The 19,043-nt window shown below is 28.7% G+C and overlaps 3 protein-coding genes and 1 long non-coding RNA gene across 5 annotated transcripts in view; 1 reads left to right on the top strand and 3 right to left on the bottom strand.

Annotated features, from left to right (window-relative positions):
* The window catches only part of mats (MOB kinase activator-like 1), a 4,332-nt gene extending 621 nt beyond the window's left edge, over window positions 1–3,711 (bottom strand). Inside the window, exons 1-5 of one of the 2 annotated variants that reach the window (XM_035875952.2) lie at window positions 3,473–3,711; window positions 2,499–2,711; window positions 2,072–2,299; window positions 1,824–1,987; window positions 1–1,721 (exon numbers count right to left, since the gene is read on the bottom strand). The exon at window positions 1–1,721 is cut by the window's left edge and continues 621 nt beyond it. In XM_035875952.2, coding sequence (XP_035731845.1) covers window positions 1,641–1,721; window positions 1,824–1,987; window positions 2,072–2,299; window positions 2,499–2,595 — 570 coding nt within the window. In that variant the 5' untranslated portion in view covers window positions 2,596–2,711; window positions 3,473–3,711 and the 3' untranslated portion in view covers window positions 1–1,640. The remainder of the gene's footprint in view (window positions 1,722–1,823; window positions 1,988–2,071; window positions 2,300–2,498; window positions 2,712–3,472) is intronic. The other variant, XM_035875951.2, reaches the window with a different exon arrangement.
* Window positions 3,712–4,253: 542 nt separating this feature from the next.
* On the top strand, window positions 4,254–8,148 carry gcl (germ cell-less). Its single transcript, XM_035875950.2, has 8 exons — window positions 4,254–4,610; window positions 4,690–4,813; window positions 4,895–4,991; window positions 5,077–5,446; window positions 5,554–5,817; window positions 5,894–6,112; window positions 6,205–6,295; window positions 6,370–8,148. Exons 1-8 carry the CDS (start codon window positions 4,465–4,467, stop codon window positions 6,496–6,498), a joined length of 1,440 nt encoding a protein of 479 aa, XP_035731843.1. The 5' UTR covers window positions 4,254–4,464; the 3' UTR covers window positions 6,499–8,148.
* Window positions 8,149–11,326: 3,178 nt separating this feature from the next.
* LOC118445894 (UPAR/Ly6 domain-containing protein crok) lies at window positions 11,327–18,224 on the bottom strand. The gene is made up of 3 exons (XM_035875959.2): window positions 17,788–18,224; window positions 13,604–13,765; window positions 11,327–12,442 (listed from the first exon to the last, which is right to left on the bottom strand). Exons 1-3 carry the CDS (start codon window positions 17,858–17,860, stop codon window positions 12,171–12,173), a joined length of 507 nt encoding a protein of 168 aa, XP_035731852.1. The 5' UTR covers window positions 17,861–18,224; the 3' UTR covers window positions 11,327–12,170.
* Window positions 13,786–15,869, bottom strand: LOC146873044 (uncharacterized). The gene is made up of 2 exons (XR_014982044.1): window positions 15,176–15,869; window positions 13,786–14,007 (listed from the first exon to the last, which is right to left on the bottom strand). It is a non-coding gene; the product is annotated as an uncharacterized LOC146873044 (long non-coding RNA).
* Window positions 18,225–19,043: the final 819 nt, after the last annotated feature.

Raw genomic sequence — 19,043 nt, 5'->3', positions numbered from 1 at the left:
CATGATTTTTTTATTTGCTTTTATAAAAAGCCAATTTATATATGTAATATACGAAAATATAAATTTGATGATATCAGAAATGTGATTGTTCTTTTCAAATCATTATAACAAATACATTTTTTTTTTCTTGACCCCATGCATAAATAACAATATGCATTTGAACATATGACAAGTATAAAATAGGATGCATAAAAAGAAAATACAGCTTATTTCTATATGTAATATTATATAAGCAATTAACACATGAAGATCGTCTAAATGTTTCGATATATTAAAATAATATGATAATAATATAAGTATATGTGTTAACTTAGTACCTTCATATATATACCAACAATATGTAATGTTTCGACGACAAAAACATTACATGTGATTATAATATAAAAACTATGATAAAAAAGTGACAACGTTTCTTTTTCAATGTAATATAAGTATAAAAGCAATTATACGAAATTACAATGATTAAATGCTATTTCAACATCATTTTCTCATTTTTCTTTTCTTTTTTCTTTTTTTTTCTCTATCTATATGCAGCTTGCTCAAATAGCAAATTACCTTACTTTTGCATCCGATCGTGTGTAATTATATTTTATAACAAAATAATATGGATCACAATTAGATATGTTTAAATATTAAATCACTTAACATCATAATTCCAACCTTCAGCATATACAATATTCTACACAGATTATATATATATATAAGATAATCTTTTATAAGATGATCCTTTTTCAATTACAAGTTGAAAACTTGAAGTACAAAGCTCGTTAGATATAATAAATTATAATTCACAACAAACCGTATTAACTGATTAGAATGTGTCGCTACTAAATATAACATAAATCGTTTACTATGCTGTGTGTTAGATGTGTAAATATTGTACAAAAGTCTACATTGATAATTCTCACCCTTTGTAGTCATTGCCATTATATGCATATGGATTACAGTCGAATATACCACAAAGATTAATTTAAATATTTTCATTCTTATTTTATATCATATACTCTAGGAAGAGGGTCAATAAATAATTGTCTTTTAACTTTTTACCGGGGTATGGTTTTTATAGTAAAAAATCTACTTATATGGTACCTACAACACGATTGAAACACTTATTGTCTAATAAAGGCAATTTTTTTTCAATTCTCCGTATCTCTAAAATTACACGCATATTATAACCTGATTTAATAATTACATAAAGGAAAATTGAAAGGATAACTCTTAGATACACGAAATAAAATTTATCTTGAAATTTGATAATTCCTATTAATACGACCCTCATTCCTAAGAGTGTATGTACAAACAAAAATAGTTAATTCATTTACGAAACATATGTGTGTGTGTCAATAGTCTATTCAACATAAATTCTAAGCTTTCTTTTTCTTCTTTTTTTTTTCTTTTTTTTTTTTTTTTTTTTTCTTTTTTTCATTTAAAATAAAAACTGCGAAAATCGGTATTAGCTTGTTCCAATGTCAAATAAATACCTCCTTTCAACCATTGACCCACACTTTATAAGAAAAATCCTATTATATCCAAAATGTAATTAATTCCATAATATTATATGCAATTACACATTTGTTAGCAAATACCATGTGGGTGAGATTCTTTGGAGGAGTTTCTGGGTATACAATCACATGAATAATTCATCGTGCATCCTTGGCAGTTAACTTCTCTATCAATTCTTGTAATGGTGCTAATTCTCGTCGTTCAATTAAATTGAATTCCTGAATATAAAAAAAAAATGTATACATATATATATATACATATACATATAATATTATATTGTATATAATAATGGGTATATTTAATTTTTTATATAAATATACCTGAACAAAAAATATGAAGTGTTTAAAAGACGTATTTAAATGCGCTTCTTCGCCAAGCTGTACAACTTCGCTGAAGTGTTGATGATAAATATGTGCATATACTCTAAATAATCGCTTCAATATTGTTTTTGCAATTGATAAGAAGTTCTTTGGGAATGGTACGCCTATGAAATGAAAAAATATATTTATTTTGTTTTTTTAAATATATCTCTATTTACAATATCATTTATAAAAGTAAATTAAATTACCGATTTTGGAAGGAAACAATGTTTCGTCGTCCAATTGATCTTGTACCCATGTCATTAAATAATCAATGTATTTTGGAGCTGAACATTTTATTGGCTTTTTTACGGTATGACCATCTGCCCAGTGATATTCATACTTTGGACCTGCTGACATTATCGGACAACTTTCCTCTGTACAAAATTCTGTGATAGTGCCATATAACATGTTGATTTGATTAAAAAAATCAACAGCTGTAATAATAATAATAATAATAATAATAATAATAATAATAATAATAATAATAATAATAATAATAATAATAATAATAATAATAATAATAATAATAATATTATTATTATTATTATTATTATTATTAATAATAAGATTTATGAATAGATATAATAAATTACAAATTCAATATATACTTTAATACAATATAATAATACATACTATTGACAGCGACCCATTCGTTTAAATCTTCTCCTTCTGGAAGCATAACTGCTAATCTTAGATTTCCAGAACCAAGAGTAGCTGCTGCATGTTTCATCAAATCATATTGATGAGTTCCTTCAGGGATATTCTTCTTTGGCTTAAAGGTTTTCGATGATCGGCTTCCACTTAAGAAATCCAGAAACGTTGAATTTACAGTCGGATAATGTAAAACTGACAGATATGAATTTATTACTTCGCTGAATAGATAGCAAGTTATCTCCATTGTATCTTATCAAAATTTTTATTTATTTATCATCAAGTTTTCATTTATATACTAAATGAAATAATAAAAAGAAAAACAGAAATAATTTCCTCAATTTGAATTTTTTTAATGATATATTTTGGAACATTAGAAAATTTTTTCTTTGATTAAAAGAAAAAAAAATAAATACACATACATACATATATATATATATATATATATATATATATATATATATATAATCATAACATTGAAACTCTAGAATATATATATATATAAAATAATGAAACATATTTTTCCTGAAGGATGATTCATAGTGGCTGCATATATAAATTGAGATTATATTGTATGCACATTATCAATGCACCTTTTATAAATATAATCACTTCGAAATTATCTATCGATAACATTTTCGCACGTATCAAAAAAAAAATATTAATAAAATCTAGAAAACATTATTTTGCTGTAAAAATGAAATATCCATGTAAAAAAAGAATCTGTCAACATTTATAGATAATACGACCGGCAGTCCTTTCTCTAATGGCAGATTCTTTTTCAGTGTTATCCCATCATTTTTATAAAATAATCCATATTTCGAAAAGATCTATTGATCAAAGTATACAATTAACATTTCCTATATCAAATTTGACTACAATGTTCTTATCGTGAGTTTAATGGAGTAAAAGTGAAGACATAGAATAAATCGAAATTTCTATTAGAAAAAACTTACAATAGGAAGCTCATTGTGAACTGACGCTTGGCTTTTTTACTGGAACAAGATCTATTAACACAATGACTGATTATCACTAACTTTCGAAGGAGAACACATAAAATCTTCCTTCAAATACGATCAACGAAAACTTTTCGACTACCGTATAATATCACACAGAAGGTTTTGTCAACTGCTGTTTCCGTGATCGTCGACTTAGGCGATCGTTTCGTCAGTACGGAATGGATGCTTTTTACGTAGAAATCACGACGTCCGATTAGACGTGATTATAGATATTTCTATATTCTCTTCGGACAAATTAACTAGAAATCTTATACTTTTATAAATATTATTTTACAGTTATCAAATATAATAGAAATATATGTTAAAATATGCAAATATTTAAATGTCAATTAATATAAAAATATTAACGAGATATTATCGATATAAACAAAATAAATATAATTTATAACAAATTCTTTTGTTCGTCAATATAATGATTATACGATTATAATATTCTATTCTTTAATACGAAATAATTCACTTTCTAAAATATCAATACGAAGGCAAGAAATTAAAAAGAATTTTGCATTGAGTTATCTCATAGTCCGACCAATGAGAATACTTCAGCTTGATATATCTTGTAGATGATTGGATGAAATGAAAAATACGACTTTGATTCTGTCATCAGGATTGGTTTATTCATAATTTATACTGCGCTACTATTGTATGATTGGATGTGTGCAAATAAAGGCATTCACCAATTGTGTCTATTCATAAATGTGCTACTATAAGTCGAAGTGATATTTTATACGTTTTTGGTCATGAGTTGTTTTAGGTCTCTGTCATCTTTTCATTACGTCTACGTAAATACACTTTGTTATAACCAAAGAGACGATATTTTTATATCTCTTATTGAAAATGACAAAATTTCTGACGTTTGTCTTGGAATTTCATTAGAAAATTACTTATTGTTTAAAAAAAAAAAAAAAAAAAAAAAAGGACTCTGAAAGATGGGAAGTTATATGAGTAGAATTGCATCTATGTCAAATACTGCAGTACATTCTGTTTATCGAGGCCGTAAACGAAAATGCATCGAAGAGGATGATTTCGATTCTGAATTTGAATACATCGATCGAACACTTCAAACGCCTAAAAAGTGGGACAATTGATTACTCCATCAGAGTAACTTCATATATGTAAATTTTTATAATTTGTAATAATGCATGCTTTTGTAGGAGAAAATTACTAACAACCGCACAATATATATACAAAACTTTATTCCAAGAAGAGAAAGGAAGTGATATAACTGTGCTCATGTTAGGAAAAGCATGGAGATTACATAAAGTTTATATTAGTCAAGTACGAATTAATTAATATTCTATTTTTATATAAACAAATTATATTTTTATCAAATTTATATTAAAATGGATTCATTTGCAGAGTCCATATTTTGCAAGTATGTTTTCTGGGTCCTGGAGAGAAACAAATGAAACTGTAATTAGCGTTGAAATTGCTGATTCCAATATCACATTAGATTGTAAATAAGATTGATATATTTTAAATATTACGTTATAGTAATATAATGAATATTTTTTTTAATAATTCAGTTATAATTTTTTCAGCTCTTTTAACAGTACTAGGATCATTTTACCAAGACGAAGTCAGTTTAGAGCCAAAGGATGTCATTTCAATTTTAGCTACGGCTACTTTATTTCAATTACAAGGATTGATCGATCAATGCACCAATATTATGATTGAAACTACAAACATTAAAACTGTTGTTCCATATTATAAAGCAGCAGTTTCATATGGTATGCCTGCAGTTAAAGTGGCTGCTAAAAAATGGATGGAAGTTAATTTATTAGGATACGGTTGGTTATATCCAACACTTTTACAAGACATTACTCCAGATTTAATGGCAGAATTGATTGTTAGTCCAGATTTGGTGGTTATACAAACAGAATTTTGTATATATATGATGCTACGTCTATGGTAAAATATTCTATTTTCATTATAGTATATGATTTATTGAATACATTTTAACATGTAATTCAAATAACCAAAGAAATAATTAAATGTAGATTATTGCATTGTTTTAGGCTGTTTGTACATCTAAAAAATAGAGATGAAACGATTGAGATAGACTTTAAAAACCATACATGGACAGAACCTTTTCTAGCGACAGAGGAAGGCAAAGAATATGCAACTCCGTTCAAAGCTCTAAGAATGAAATATCTACTTTTACATGATCAAGATGTTAGAGTTTTATACAGTGATGATTTAATACCTCCTAGTTGGTTACATGATGCATATAAAGAACAATGGTTACATTTATTAAGAATTGATGCTAGCAAAGATAAAGGGTCAGTTATCATATAATAAATTTATTTTTTATAAATTAATTGCAAAATACATCATATACATTTATAATATTTATAGACCTGAACAAATGAGTGAAAAAGAATTTTATCAAGAATGTTTTCGGTGTGGCCGATATGTTGAGAAACCCGGTGAACATATCTGGAGATGGACAGCATTTCATTTTGGACTAGATTTTATTATGTGTCTGGATACTACAATTTTGCGTATCAAACGAAATCAAAGATTAGATACAGATCATATTCACGCAAATCATAATAAACATAATATTATTTTAAAGTAAGTAAAGTAAATAAAATAGAAAAATATCATTGCATAAATAATAGCGTGTAAAAAAAAAAACGAAAAAAGAAAATTGTAATTATTTTTAGGGTAACATTAATTTCATTGGATGAACAACGCCAAGTTAAACATATCCAATCTTCCGGAATGCTTAGGTTATCGCTACACAAAAACGAAGAGGTATAAATAGTATATATATAACTATTATATATAAAGTGTTTCAAATTAATATATCTTTATGATTTATATTCTAGAAACAGGTGATGTCTCTGGATAAACAATTAACATATCCTTTGTACATGTCTGTTAATATGCAAGTAGTAACACCATTTTTGTTTAATGAGGAAGAGAAATTAAATGATGTCATGCTTGTGGATACCTAGCAGTTTAAAGAAATAAACAAAATACATGAGAAAATGGGAATTGAAAGGTGCTTTCAATAATGCTGACTATAAAATCACGATTTTGTAAGTTTGCGAGTTCGAGATTGAATTATTTGAATTTCATTTTCAATAAGATTTTTCTAATCATCTAATCATTTAATTATAATTGTCGAAAATTGCGTGCTTTTTAGATATTATAAATCTAGTATTATGATATTTTTCTGGTCGGACCAAAATACTGTGTAAATTTTAACTTGCATTTATACATCGAAATTATAGCGTAGATATATCATTTAAAGTTACTTAAATAGTTATCTTTAATTATAAAATTTACTTAAGTATTAGTTGATCAAGAAAAATCGCATATTAATATTCGCGCAGAAAATAATATATTTGTTTCTTAAAATGAAGTCAAATATAATTTATCAGAAGTTATTTGCTTTTTTGTAAAATGCAAATAACCATCTTTACAAATGCACAATTTACTCGATTATTCATTGAGATCAAGACTTCATTATATATTCAACAGCTATTAATCATATACAGGAAATATAAAAATTACATGTTGCCATTTTATCAGATAATTTTTTAATTCATAATCGGTATAAAATCACTTTTGAATATGGTCATGCAAAGTTAATTTTAATCTTGATAATTAAAGTCTTACTTCTTTTATTATTCCAAACTATTTTATTTGTCTAACATCAATATCAAATTTATGATTGTTTAAGAATTTTCATTGCCATTGATGAACTGAAAAATTATCTGATAATGTAGTGAGAAAATTTTTACACGTCCTGTATTTATAAATTTATCTATGAAATAATTCTAATACATTGATAATACACTGCTAAAGTGCATTATACATTAATATTGTATTAATGCAGTACCAAGAAATACATATAAAACGTTTGACATTTCGTTACATTATTTTACATAATTTTATTTATTAATAGCTAGGATATAAAGAAATTTATTATTTTAGTAATAGAAATGCTTTCTAGTTCATTTAGTTTTTAGAACATACTTTATTAATCTGTTAAAATGGAAAGATCTTTTTAAGTTCTATTGGATATTTATCTACATAAGAGCGAAATACATAAAAATATATGTTTGCAATATTCAAATATTAATATCAATTATACTTGTCTAAGCTTTGCAGATTATATCAATTTGGGCAGAAGCAATGTATCTATAGTTAGATCTAAACATTTCTAACTAACTATGTCATTAAACTATTTCATAAAGCTTTAATATGTAGGATTTGATATGCTTCTTAACTGCTATAGATAAAGTTTAATATTTATTTAACTTTACATATTAATATATTTATGACACAAACTATTCTTAAATGAAATGTCAAGTTACAAAAGAACATCTTATTCAGCATAATTAATAATAGATAAAAGATTTGTATTTGTAAAAGTTTTATGATATATTTTTACTATTAAAAACAACTGTAAATATAAATTGTGTTAATGCAGAATTGGGTTTTATAACATTTATATACAAAAAAAAAAAATAATTATTTAAGTTTCTAAGGATATAAGCGATTTGATTTACAGATAATAGTAAAACAAAAGACATTTGTATAACAATACTATATAGAAACATTTGATTTCATGTATCATATTTTCCATAAAATATTTATATAAAATTTCATTTCTAGGAAAACTTTAATATAACAGATATAAAATGTACATATAATCTATAACTATCATATATATATACATATGCATATATATGTGTATGTATGTTATTTTTATATTTTTCTCACTTTTATATATCTTTCTAAAACAAATTAAACGAAAGTTTTGTTCACAAGTGATTTATATATAAATGTGAAAGAATATTTTAATTAACAAAAAGGACTCCCACTTCCAAAACAATATAAATATATCTACATGAAACAGTAAATGTTTATAATGGGATTTTTGGAAGAAAAACAATATAATTTGATATTCTTTTCCGTAACCATTTAACACTTTATTGGCAGAATACTCTCTGTACATTGTGTATTTTGTGTACAATAGAATATATAATTTGACAATAAATGTTACAAACAAATTTAAAAAGTTTGACGTAGACATTCTCTTGATACGTTTTTATGGGACAACCGGTATTATAACTAGAATTCTTAATGAAGCGTCAATTTGCGATCATTATTATGTATAAGAATTTTACGCATGTCGTCAAAATGTGTTATTCTTCAATTCGATATGCATGAGGCGGGGCAGTGTCATGATTTGGAAATGTGTGTTATTGCAATTTGATCCACCACGATTATGTAAGATGATATGTATTGAAATGCGCGACTGTATGATTTAAGATCGGGTGAATTTGAAATGACAAATCAGATTAATCTGCGTTTCCATTATTATACTCATTCGAGTAACTAGAAAAGCACATTTTTCTTGTTGTTATCCCTCGAGGATTTTCTTCCTTTACAAGAAATTCAAATCGTGGACACATTTTTTGAAATTATTTCAAACTTTTCTATATTCCATTCGTAAACATACTTTAAATTTATATTTAAGAATATAACTTTAAGCGTAATTGAACAAACGCATAAGAGTCACATGACATGTATCGGCAGAAATAACAGTATTTAGAACACTAGAGGTGTTAATTAATTGTAATTATTATTTTTAATTCTTAATCGAATTCGTCCGTCGGAATTAATTTAGAAATTCGAGATCCAATTCGCGCATTTTGGATCACGTTCAGGATCATCAGTCATTATAGATTAAAGGCGCTTGATCGTTAGAGATCGAACACGAAAATTTGCGGTGTTTAAAATATTCTTTTCATTTTTTCTTTTTTTTACAAGCAACACCAAGGGAATCATAGAACGAAGGAAACATTGCAAAGGAATAATCATTGTTTAGATACATATTTTATAAATTTTTAACATTTAACATAGGGCGTTGAGATTCTTCGAACAGAAAGAAGAACACACACGCGTTGTATTTCTCTCTTATTATTATTATTATTATTATTATTATTATTATTATTATTATTATTATTATTATTATTATTATTATTATTATTATTATTAATTATAATCCTGATGTGTCAGAAAGAACAGAAATTGATGCGAAACGATTTCGAATCGAAGAGGCAGAGTTTTAATACCGCGTCTTTCAACGATTTGAAAATTGTCTCTAACTTGGATCTGTATCAAAAGAATGTGAGTCAACACTTTCAATAATAGGGCCTTAAGCTTCGTGCTTCCGAGTGCGTATACGGAATTCGCGTATTCATTTCTTTTTTGTTTTTTTTTCTTTTTTTTTTTTTTCTTTTTTTTTTAATTCAATTTCGCTGTCATTTTACAACGATTTATTTATTTGAAAACGCCACGTCCCTATCCACCCCCATCACCTTCCTCCCTCCGTTCTCTATCCTCCCTCAAAAGCCACAGGAAACTTCTATCTTTTTTTCGCTATTGTTTCTTTTTCCTTGTTCTATTGCTACCGTCGGTTGCTCTGTGTTCGTCGTAATGTATTTTTTTTTCTTTTTTGTTGTTTTCTTCATCCTTTTTTTTTCTTTCTTTGCTTACAATTAGTAGTATCGTTATTTTAATTGCATTAATAGTAACAGTAGCGATAGTAGCGGTATTACTGGTAATAGTAGTAGTAGTAGTAGTAGTAGTAGTAGTATAGTAGTGTGGTAAATGTAGTGGCGACTGTTAACACTTGAGCAATTATGATGGCGGTGGTGACGTTGTTAAAGATCCTTGTAAGATTCAATGGTATTAGGACCGCGTTGTTATGTGTATGTGTATGAGACGCGTTTGTTTATTTATTTATTTTTTAATTCTCTTTTTTTACTTAAGCGTTTCTATTTCATCTACTTATCGATCCTCGATCAAACACACTACCTGGCTGATTCGTTACGAACGTTTAATCTTTCTCGACCGAGAGAGCTCTTTTTAAATCTTCTCCGTTGATTTTAATTTTAATTTTAATTTGAATTGTAATTTTAACTCTTTCTTTTTTCTTTTTTTTTTTTCTTTTTTTCTTTTTCTTAATTTTTTTATTTCATCTACGTCGAACGCCCTCAAAGAAATAGCACGTAAAATCGATGAGCTAACATCGATTTCAGCATTACTTACTGATCGTTCATTCAAATATACATACTTACTACATATATTCTCTTTGTACATACATCAACTTACACGCACCCACACATACATATACACACGCAACACGCGAGACAATCTTCGTAATACAATAAAATATATACATATACGTGTACGTACATATAAGTATATATTTAGTATTTCTTGATCGCTCACGGTGCGTTTCCCATTTCACTACGAATTATTGAGAATTTTCATTTATACTAATATATATTTATTGCAAAAATCGGCAAAACATGTGGATCGTGTTCGTGATTGGCGATATTTCGATAAAGGTAATAGTAATAGGAGAGGCCTGAGGGATTCCAAGAAAACGGATAAAAATTTAGTTCCTTCCTTGACATATTACAATTATTATATATTAGAATATATTTTCGTTAATACGTTTAAACTTTTTTTCGATTGAAAAATTCTTAAATGATCGTAAACAAAGGATTTCGCACTATCACGAACGCAATCGCATGTAGTGTCACTCGTCTAAAAATAAGCCATAATCTCTTTTCTTTGCGTGCAATTCCATTTAACGTCTTCCTGTAATAGCGATACATCGGCAGACCATAAATCTCGTGTATTCAACGTTTTATCGGTCTAATATGCGCGTGTCCGTTCGTAGCGTAATTCTTGACACTATTATTTACTTCCTATATGTCTAAAACATTTTATCTTTTATTCTTCTCTCTCTCTCTCTCTCTCTCTCTCTCTCTCTCTCTCTCTCTCTCTTTCTCTCTATCTATTGCGTTAATCATTACATATGTCCCATTCACGTTTCAAGAATATTTCTATCGCTTCGAATTCGCGCGTCTCTGGCAGTTTTTTTTTTTAAATCATTCTCTCTTTTTTTTTCTTATATACTACTACTGATTATAATTTGACTACTTTTGACGCGGCCCCGGTCGTAGAGCACGGAACAATGGTGTACATACCTATCGCGCACACTCCAAACATTTTCATCCAAAAATAGGTAGAAGCAGCAGCAGTATTTGGATCGTCGTCGACTCGTCGATAATCGTTTACCTCTGCTTTTTTTACATTTCTTTCTTTTTTTTTTCTTCTTTTTCTTTTCTTTTCTTTTTTTTTTTTAAATCATCTTTCTCACGTAATACTCGCCTCTCCTATTTCATTCTCATGTACCATATCGTGTTAAGACGAGAAAGATAGAAGCAGGAAATAATTTCTATTCGTTCCTTTGGGGATTCTTTCTTTTTTTTTTGCTTTTTTTTGTTTCTTTTTAGTGTTCTTTCTTTTCTTCCTTTTTTTTTTTTATTTCTCTATCGTTCTTTCTTCGTCAATTTTTTTATTCCGATGGAGGAAAAAAGATCGAATAGATTCTTTTTGATTTTTTTATTTGAATCCTTTCAGAAAAATTATTTTCTCTCTTTTTCTTTCTTTCCTTCCTTCTTTCTTCTTATTTCTCCTCTATTGGCAACCCAATTTTCTCAGGCATCGAATAACGACAAGTCGAATTAGGCTCGAATCGTTTGATTCGGTTTTAGGCGTGATAATTAGCCGCTAACGACCAGCTGCTCTCTATTTAGGCTACTGACAAATTGGACGATGTCAATACAGGTAGGGAAAAAGGACTCGATAAAATAAGACTCGGAATCGCCACGATGATAGTCGCGACGGTTGCCAGGTTCAATAAATAGGACGGTCTACGTTTTTCGGCAGAATTGCAGAGATCACCGGTACAGGCGCAGTAATGCGCACGGACGTCGTGAGTGCCGGTTCTTAGGAAACAGGTTTCGTTGTTCTTTTGATCCGTAACGTAGCCGCAACCCCTTACGACTCTTTCCTTTCCATAAACTGCAAGTTTTGAAAGAGATTCTTTTAATATAGAAAAAGAAAAGAAATAACACTCGAAGAAAATCATAATACGTTATATTGCATTTGTATTGTATTAGATTAAACTCCATTTTCTTTTTTGTCTTTTTTTTTTTTTTTTCTTTTCTTTTTAATCAACAAGATTTTTAATCAACTATATCTTCACTATATGATTTTCGATAAAATTATGTCATAATTAAAAGGAGGATTAAATATAAACTCCATGAATCCAAATAAATCTGAGAAAAATCTTTTATGGGGCAAAAGGCTTTTTTGATACAATGACGAATAGAAAGTACGAGACACGCGTTGCATGAATTTCAATGTTCTTTTAGAATTTTTATTCCTCGCGTTAGTTCTAAGCTACGTCCTTAGAAACGACAATAAAGTTTGACGATTCATTTTACGCGATTTTTTATGAAACTTTCATGGATGAATAATTTAATGTATTCTCTTTTTTAAATTGCAAAGCATATAGTTGTGATATGAGTTAAAGATTAAAAGCTTACGCAGATTTGAAGTTATTCAAAAAATTTCTATGCTTAACTTCTATCTTCATTTATTTAACACTTTAACGTGTATATATGTGTTTGTTTGTGTGTGTACGTGTGTGTACGTATGTGCAGGCGCGCGCACATACATAACATGAACATATCGTTTATCATGAATATATTAAATGAAAATTGATAATCATTTATGTATACAAGTCTTTGAATTTTTAAATATAATTGATGTCTCATTTATATTCGACACACTAAAACTTCGAAAGGACAAGTATTCATGTTTCTAAGCCCATCTTTTGACTACAAGGTTATCAGGTAGGAGGCCGCCGCAATGCAGACGGCAACCCTGTTCTTTATTACTTGAAGAATATGCATCCGTTAGCGCATTTTTCGATATAAAGAAAAAAAAGAACAACCAAAAAACAAAGAAAAAAAATAAAAACAAAAAAAATTAGTAATAACAATTTCGTACGTAAAACGCATAAGTGAATAATAATACTGTATAATTCATAATTATTGTGTCAAACTTAATAAACCGATAGCCTCAGTAAAAATGATGAAATTACGTGAGAATACGTTAAAAAAAAAGTTTTATAAGTGAAAATAAAAAAAAAAGAAAGTAAGAAATTTGTCGATGTACTTCTCTGACTGATTTTCCGACAGATCGTGGGCTCGAGATGATCGAGGTGCTCCAATCGTGGTTGAAAACTGCAATTTACCGTTCCAAGGCTGTACGGATTGAACGGATCGCCACACCTTGGATCGTATTCGCTGTTGCACTGATAGCATATTATTGCTTCGCCTGAAATGAAAAAAAAAGAAAAAAGAAAAAAGTGAGATCATCATTTATCCAATTGAACGAAAGAGGGGAGAAACGTAAAAAAGGATTTCCCGAAAATATATTGACGGCAACCTAGAAGATACGGCCCTGTTGCCGTAGTGTGAGCTAGTGACGTCACAGCACACCCCAACCACCCTCTAGCTGAATCGCTGCCGTGCCAGCTGATATCGAGCAGTCGGACCAAGTGCAATCGGTACGATGGCCTAGTGATATACTTTATGAAAACTAGTCTTTGCGTAGAAGGTGCAAATTTTATAAGAAAAAAAGAAAAAAAAAAGAAAAAGAAAAAGAAAAAGAAAAATTAATCAACCAGCATGATGCATTTATCTGCTTGATAAATTACTAAACGTTTTATGGCGATTTTTTTTTCTTTTTTTCTTTTCTGTTTTCTTCGATCATAGCACACTTTTTCTGTCACATTCATGATACTACAATTAATTCATCCGTTGTTTCACAAAACAAATTTGGCAATATTAGGAATTGATGAATAATACTCGAGTAAGCTAAACGATAAAGTTCCTTAATGATTATTATATTGGGATACAAGTCTACGTATAAGTGTCTCTTATACAAGTATATATACGAATAGCTCTCTCTCTCTCTCTCTATCTCTATCTCTCTCTCTCTCTCTCTCACTCATTCACTCTCTCTCACTCTCTCTTTCTCTCTCTCTCTCTCTCTCTCTCTCTCTCTCTCTCTCTCTCTCTCTCTCTCTCTCTGATAGGGCTGTTTCATCCTGACCTATGTTAAACCTACAAATACTTATCACGTCACAGAGATTCACCCCTTTTGTAGCTGAATGTAAAACATTTTAGATAGGAGAGTAAAGTAAACCTAACATATGGAGAGCGAGCCTGCACCGAATATCGATTAAATGTGGAAACCACACGGAGAGTACATTCTTAATGATATAGTTTACGTAACAGAATTTCGTGTAACACAAGGGAAGGTTAGCTTCTTCGAACGTGCCCTATTTACGACTATCTATCAGCTATTTTTCAACTTTAACGTAAAACAAATCGAAAATTTTATCGGACACATACAATAAACTTGTTTAGATTATAATGATTTTACGATTAAAAGATTCATATTATTATGGAAACAATAAAATTTTTTTCAGATAATAATCATCTTTAAATCGAAAGATCTTTTATTACACGTACAATAAAATTTTTCATATTATAATAATATCGCAATAAAAGATTTATAGTTGTGATAAACTTTTTTTTTATTTTTTTTTTCTTTTTTTATTATAATGAATCTTAAAATAAAAGTATCTAGATAATCACAATAAAAGATATCAATGAGATATTTTCATGGTAAAGCAAACAGAGTTTTTCTTTGCGGTGACATTTGACTCTAATGACAAACCTTCGATCTTCGATAAAAAGGAAGTATAAAGGGGATAGGGGATAGTAAAAAGACACGTAGCATGACAACGTATCATGCTACCACGACGTTGCGGATCTTTTACGTAACTGACAGAAATTGAGACGGTCCAATTCGATCGGCAGTCGATTTCTATTTTTTTTCCTCTTGTCAAGGTATTCCAGATAGAACTTTGATGTATATAATATCATTGTAGATATATAGATCATTTTTTATAAATATTCAGATATTTCATTGAGATGAAATATAATTATTCGAATGAGAAATTAGAGATCAATAAAAACCTTTGACCTTTGCATTAAAAATTCCTATTCAAAGTACGAATATTAAGCAAATTAAGGAGACCTTATTTTAACCTTCAAGATGCAATAGGGTTTATGCAAAGTATTCAATGTCATCGTGGTACCACGAGGTATAAGGAAAAAGAGAGAAATGTACGAAGGTAAAAGACAGAGTAAAAGAAAGAGAAAGAGAAAAAGAGAGAGAGAGAGAGGGAGAGAGAGAGAGGGAAGGACTGAACAGGGGGATGGAGGGGAGAATGTGGGTCGCTCGATAACCCTTGTGAGGACCGATTCTATGAACGAAATCCTCTAAATTTCCGTAAACTATGTTAGATCTGATAAGATAATAACAGTTATTACAAAAATTATTGATCTTTTTTATTTATTTATTGATTTATTTTTTTTATTTATTTATCGAGCGATCCGATATCAAGAATTCGTTTGAATCATTCCTATATCGTTTCTCACGTTGTTTTATTCTAACGCATTGTTTCTAGGAATATGTCACGCTGTCTTCTTTAACAAAATCATATCTACATTTTATTATTTTGTTCTTATTGAGAATTCCTAATTGAGTACGGTATAAACTTGTTGACAAATGATAAGTATTTAATTATGATGAAATGAGAAAGCTTGTAATTTTTTTTTTATACGAAACGATTTGAAATCTGTTTTATTAATTATGAAATCCGAGAATATACCTATTTTGATTATTTTTTGTCAATTTTAAATTCTAAATCAAATTTTCGTCACACGATTAGCATACGAGATCAAATGGGATAATACGAGATTAACGTTGTTATATATAGATTCATTATTAATCCGATTCAAATCGAGGATCGATTTATATTTAAGCACATTATAATGCAGTCAACTTGAGACCAGGGACAATATTTCTTCGAAGTATCGTCGACCTGTTTTCTATCCGCGTACCAGGTATTTTCTTAATAAAATCCGATTTAAGGATCTAAGCTATCTAACATCTAAGTTTCTAGAAAGGTGGTAGCGAAGTACCACAAGTGCTACTATTGTACGATTTCCTCAACGAATATGTGGAACAACGTAATCCTTTGCAGAAGCATTAATACTTCAGTTTCTTATTTTTTCTTTTTTGTTTTTTCAATCGATTCTCATTGATTGATTATCGATACTTTTATTAAATATTTACACTTTCTATAAGACAATTATAATACTAAGAAAATCATAATAAGATCATACTAGAGTAATATAATTTGGAAAAGATATTTGTTATTGTAATATCAAACAGTTCACTATTAGAAAACTTGAAATATTATTTTCAATTTGTCGGAAAAGTTTTGATTAATTTAGACAAATGTTATCTGTTAATTAAATATAACATAATTGGAGTTTAAAGTATCGTAGATAATCTTGACTTATAATTTATTACATGTTTACTTATAACATAATAGAAAAATATGTGAAACGTGATATTTAACAAAAATGATATTAATCAAGAACATCAAGTGATTCTTGTGTTGTTACATAATACAATGGGCGTTTTATATAAGAAAGAATTTGAGATAGTAAGATCATATATATATTTATATATATATATATATATATATATATATATATATATATATATATACATACATATATGTATCCTTCCTATGTATCTTTATAATATGTCGATAAAACCGTTCCTCAATAAAGTAGCACAAGAACTATTTGTTATCAAATTAAATTTATCGAGTATCAAGCATTCTAACTTGTGTCGTTCTTTCATAAAAGTTCCAATCGAATACCCAAGGTCGTACTATTGATTCTCGTTTTTCTATCGAAAGTGTAATTGGTTCTCATTTCCTGTTATTTAAAAAAAAAATATATATTTAAATGTAAGCACATAGAGATAATAGTTTTATACAAATTGAATATCAAACGATGTATTTATAATGTTTTGTGATCAATAAATAACGAAGCGAATAAACAGCCATTTTTATTTGTGACAATCAACGATATGCGAGCAAACAACCATTTTTATTTCTCTAAATAATTCGATTAACTTAAAAAATTGTACTCATTTATCAATGTATGAAAGTATCAAAGCAAAATGTTAAATCGAAAAATTCAGACCGATCGATCCAACCAATCGATTAGTTTTTCTTTAGCGATGCAGCACGTGTTTAAAATCGCGATAAATAAAAGATTATTCATTTTATTGGTGATCCTTTTTAAATGTACTTATATTTTTACTTTTTTTACTTTACATTTTTTTTTCTTTTTTATCGAAACTAAGAAAAAAAGTAGATAGAAATTGGTTTCTTTTAATTTTCGCGTTGCGAAGAGACTCACCGTGACGAAATGTCGACACCAAAACGACGGAAACGAGGGTGACGAAAGGCGCGAATCGGTTTGCAGTCATCATAACGATCACCGTACCATGTGTTTCCTTAAAGTGGAATCCTTTTTCCGACCAGTCAAGGTCGGATTTTAATCGTCCTCCCTCCGATCCTCGTCCCGTCGATATACGTTAATCAGTTTCCAAGAAATTGATTGTTTTTCCCGATTGCACGTCCCGCGTATTATCGATCTTTTGGGATCGATCCTCTCAGGTATTTTTTCAAATCGAAATACTTCGAGAAATAAAATAAAAATTGTTCGTTCGAGTCGAGTCGTTAAAAAAAAAACGACCGAACGAACAAAAAGAATCTTCTTTGATTCTTATCGGAAAGCTTAGAACCGTACGTGTTCGCGGACGCGTCGCGTCTGACAAGAGGAACAGCTTTCCGCGAGGCTAATGCGGCAGATCTGCCCCCTTTGGCTTTTCCATGCGCCTGTCGGCAGACAACCCTCCACGCATCACTTTTACTCAAATTCGTATTACGAATTCTCAAAGTGGGCACGAATTTAAGGCGGAACATCCAATTTCTTTCTTCTTTGAACAGCATCATTTTCATTTTCATTTATTTTTAACATATTTTACGAATTATTACATTGACACACACAGACCACTATTTCTTTTTTCTTTTTCTTACCGCCATTTTTTATTTTATTTCATCGCACTTATACGTTTACTTTCAAGCTTGAACGAACCCAACAATGATCAATTAAATGCATTTTAATAACTTGTCTACAATTATTTAAGCACATTTATAGATTATAATTTTATGAAATATCAAAGAAGTTGTTAGTCTTCGGAATCCGATATGAAATATGTATAATATAATATATCTAATAAGGCGTACAGAAATGTAAGAACGATACAATAAATCCTTTTAATCTATGTACATATACATATATATTTACAATGTCATTTTGTTGTGAATATATAGAAGGTACTTATAGTTTTAACTAGTAATTAAATTTTCAATTATCACGTGACATTTTGTAAAAATATTTTTTAATTCTATGTATATATTAACAAATTATTATAATATTTATTCAAATTTATATCAAAGATATTGCTTTATTAAATAACTTTCACAATAAACAACCAGACAGTCTCTCTGATAGGTATATTTATATAAACATATATATATTAATATAATTATTTAACTGAAAAAAATACGAAAAGGCACCATTTTCATTAGAGATATTAAAAACAATTA

The sequence above is a fragment of the Vespa mandarinia genome, chromosome 4 (genome assembly GCF_050613455.1).
Source record: "Vespa mandarinia isolate Hongniang chromosome 4, ASM5061345v1, whole genome shotgun sequence".
Taxonomy (NCBI): Eukaryota; Metazoa; Arthropoda; class Insecta; order Hymenoptera; family Vespidae; genus Vespa; species Vespa mandarinia.
This window is presented reverse-complemented; position numbering and strand designations above follow the sequence as displayed.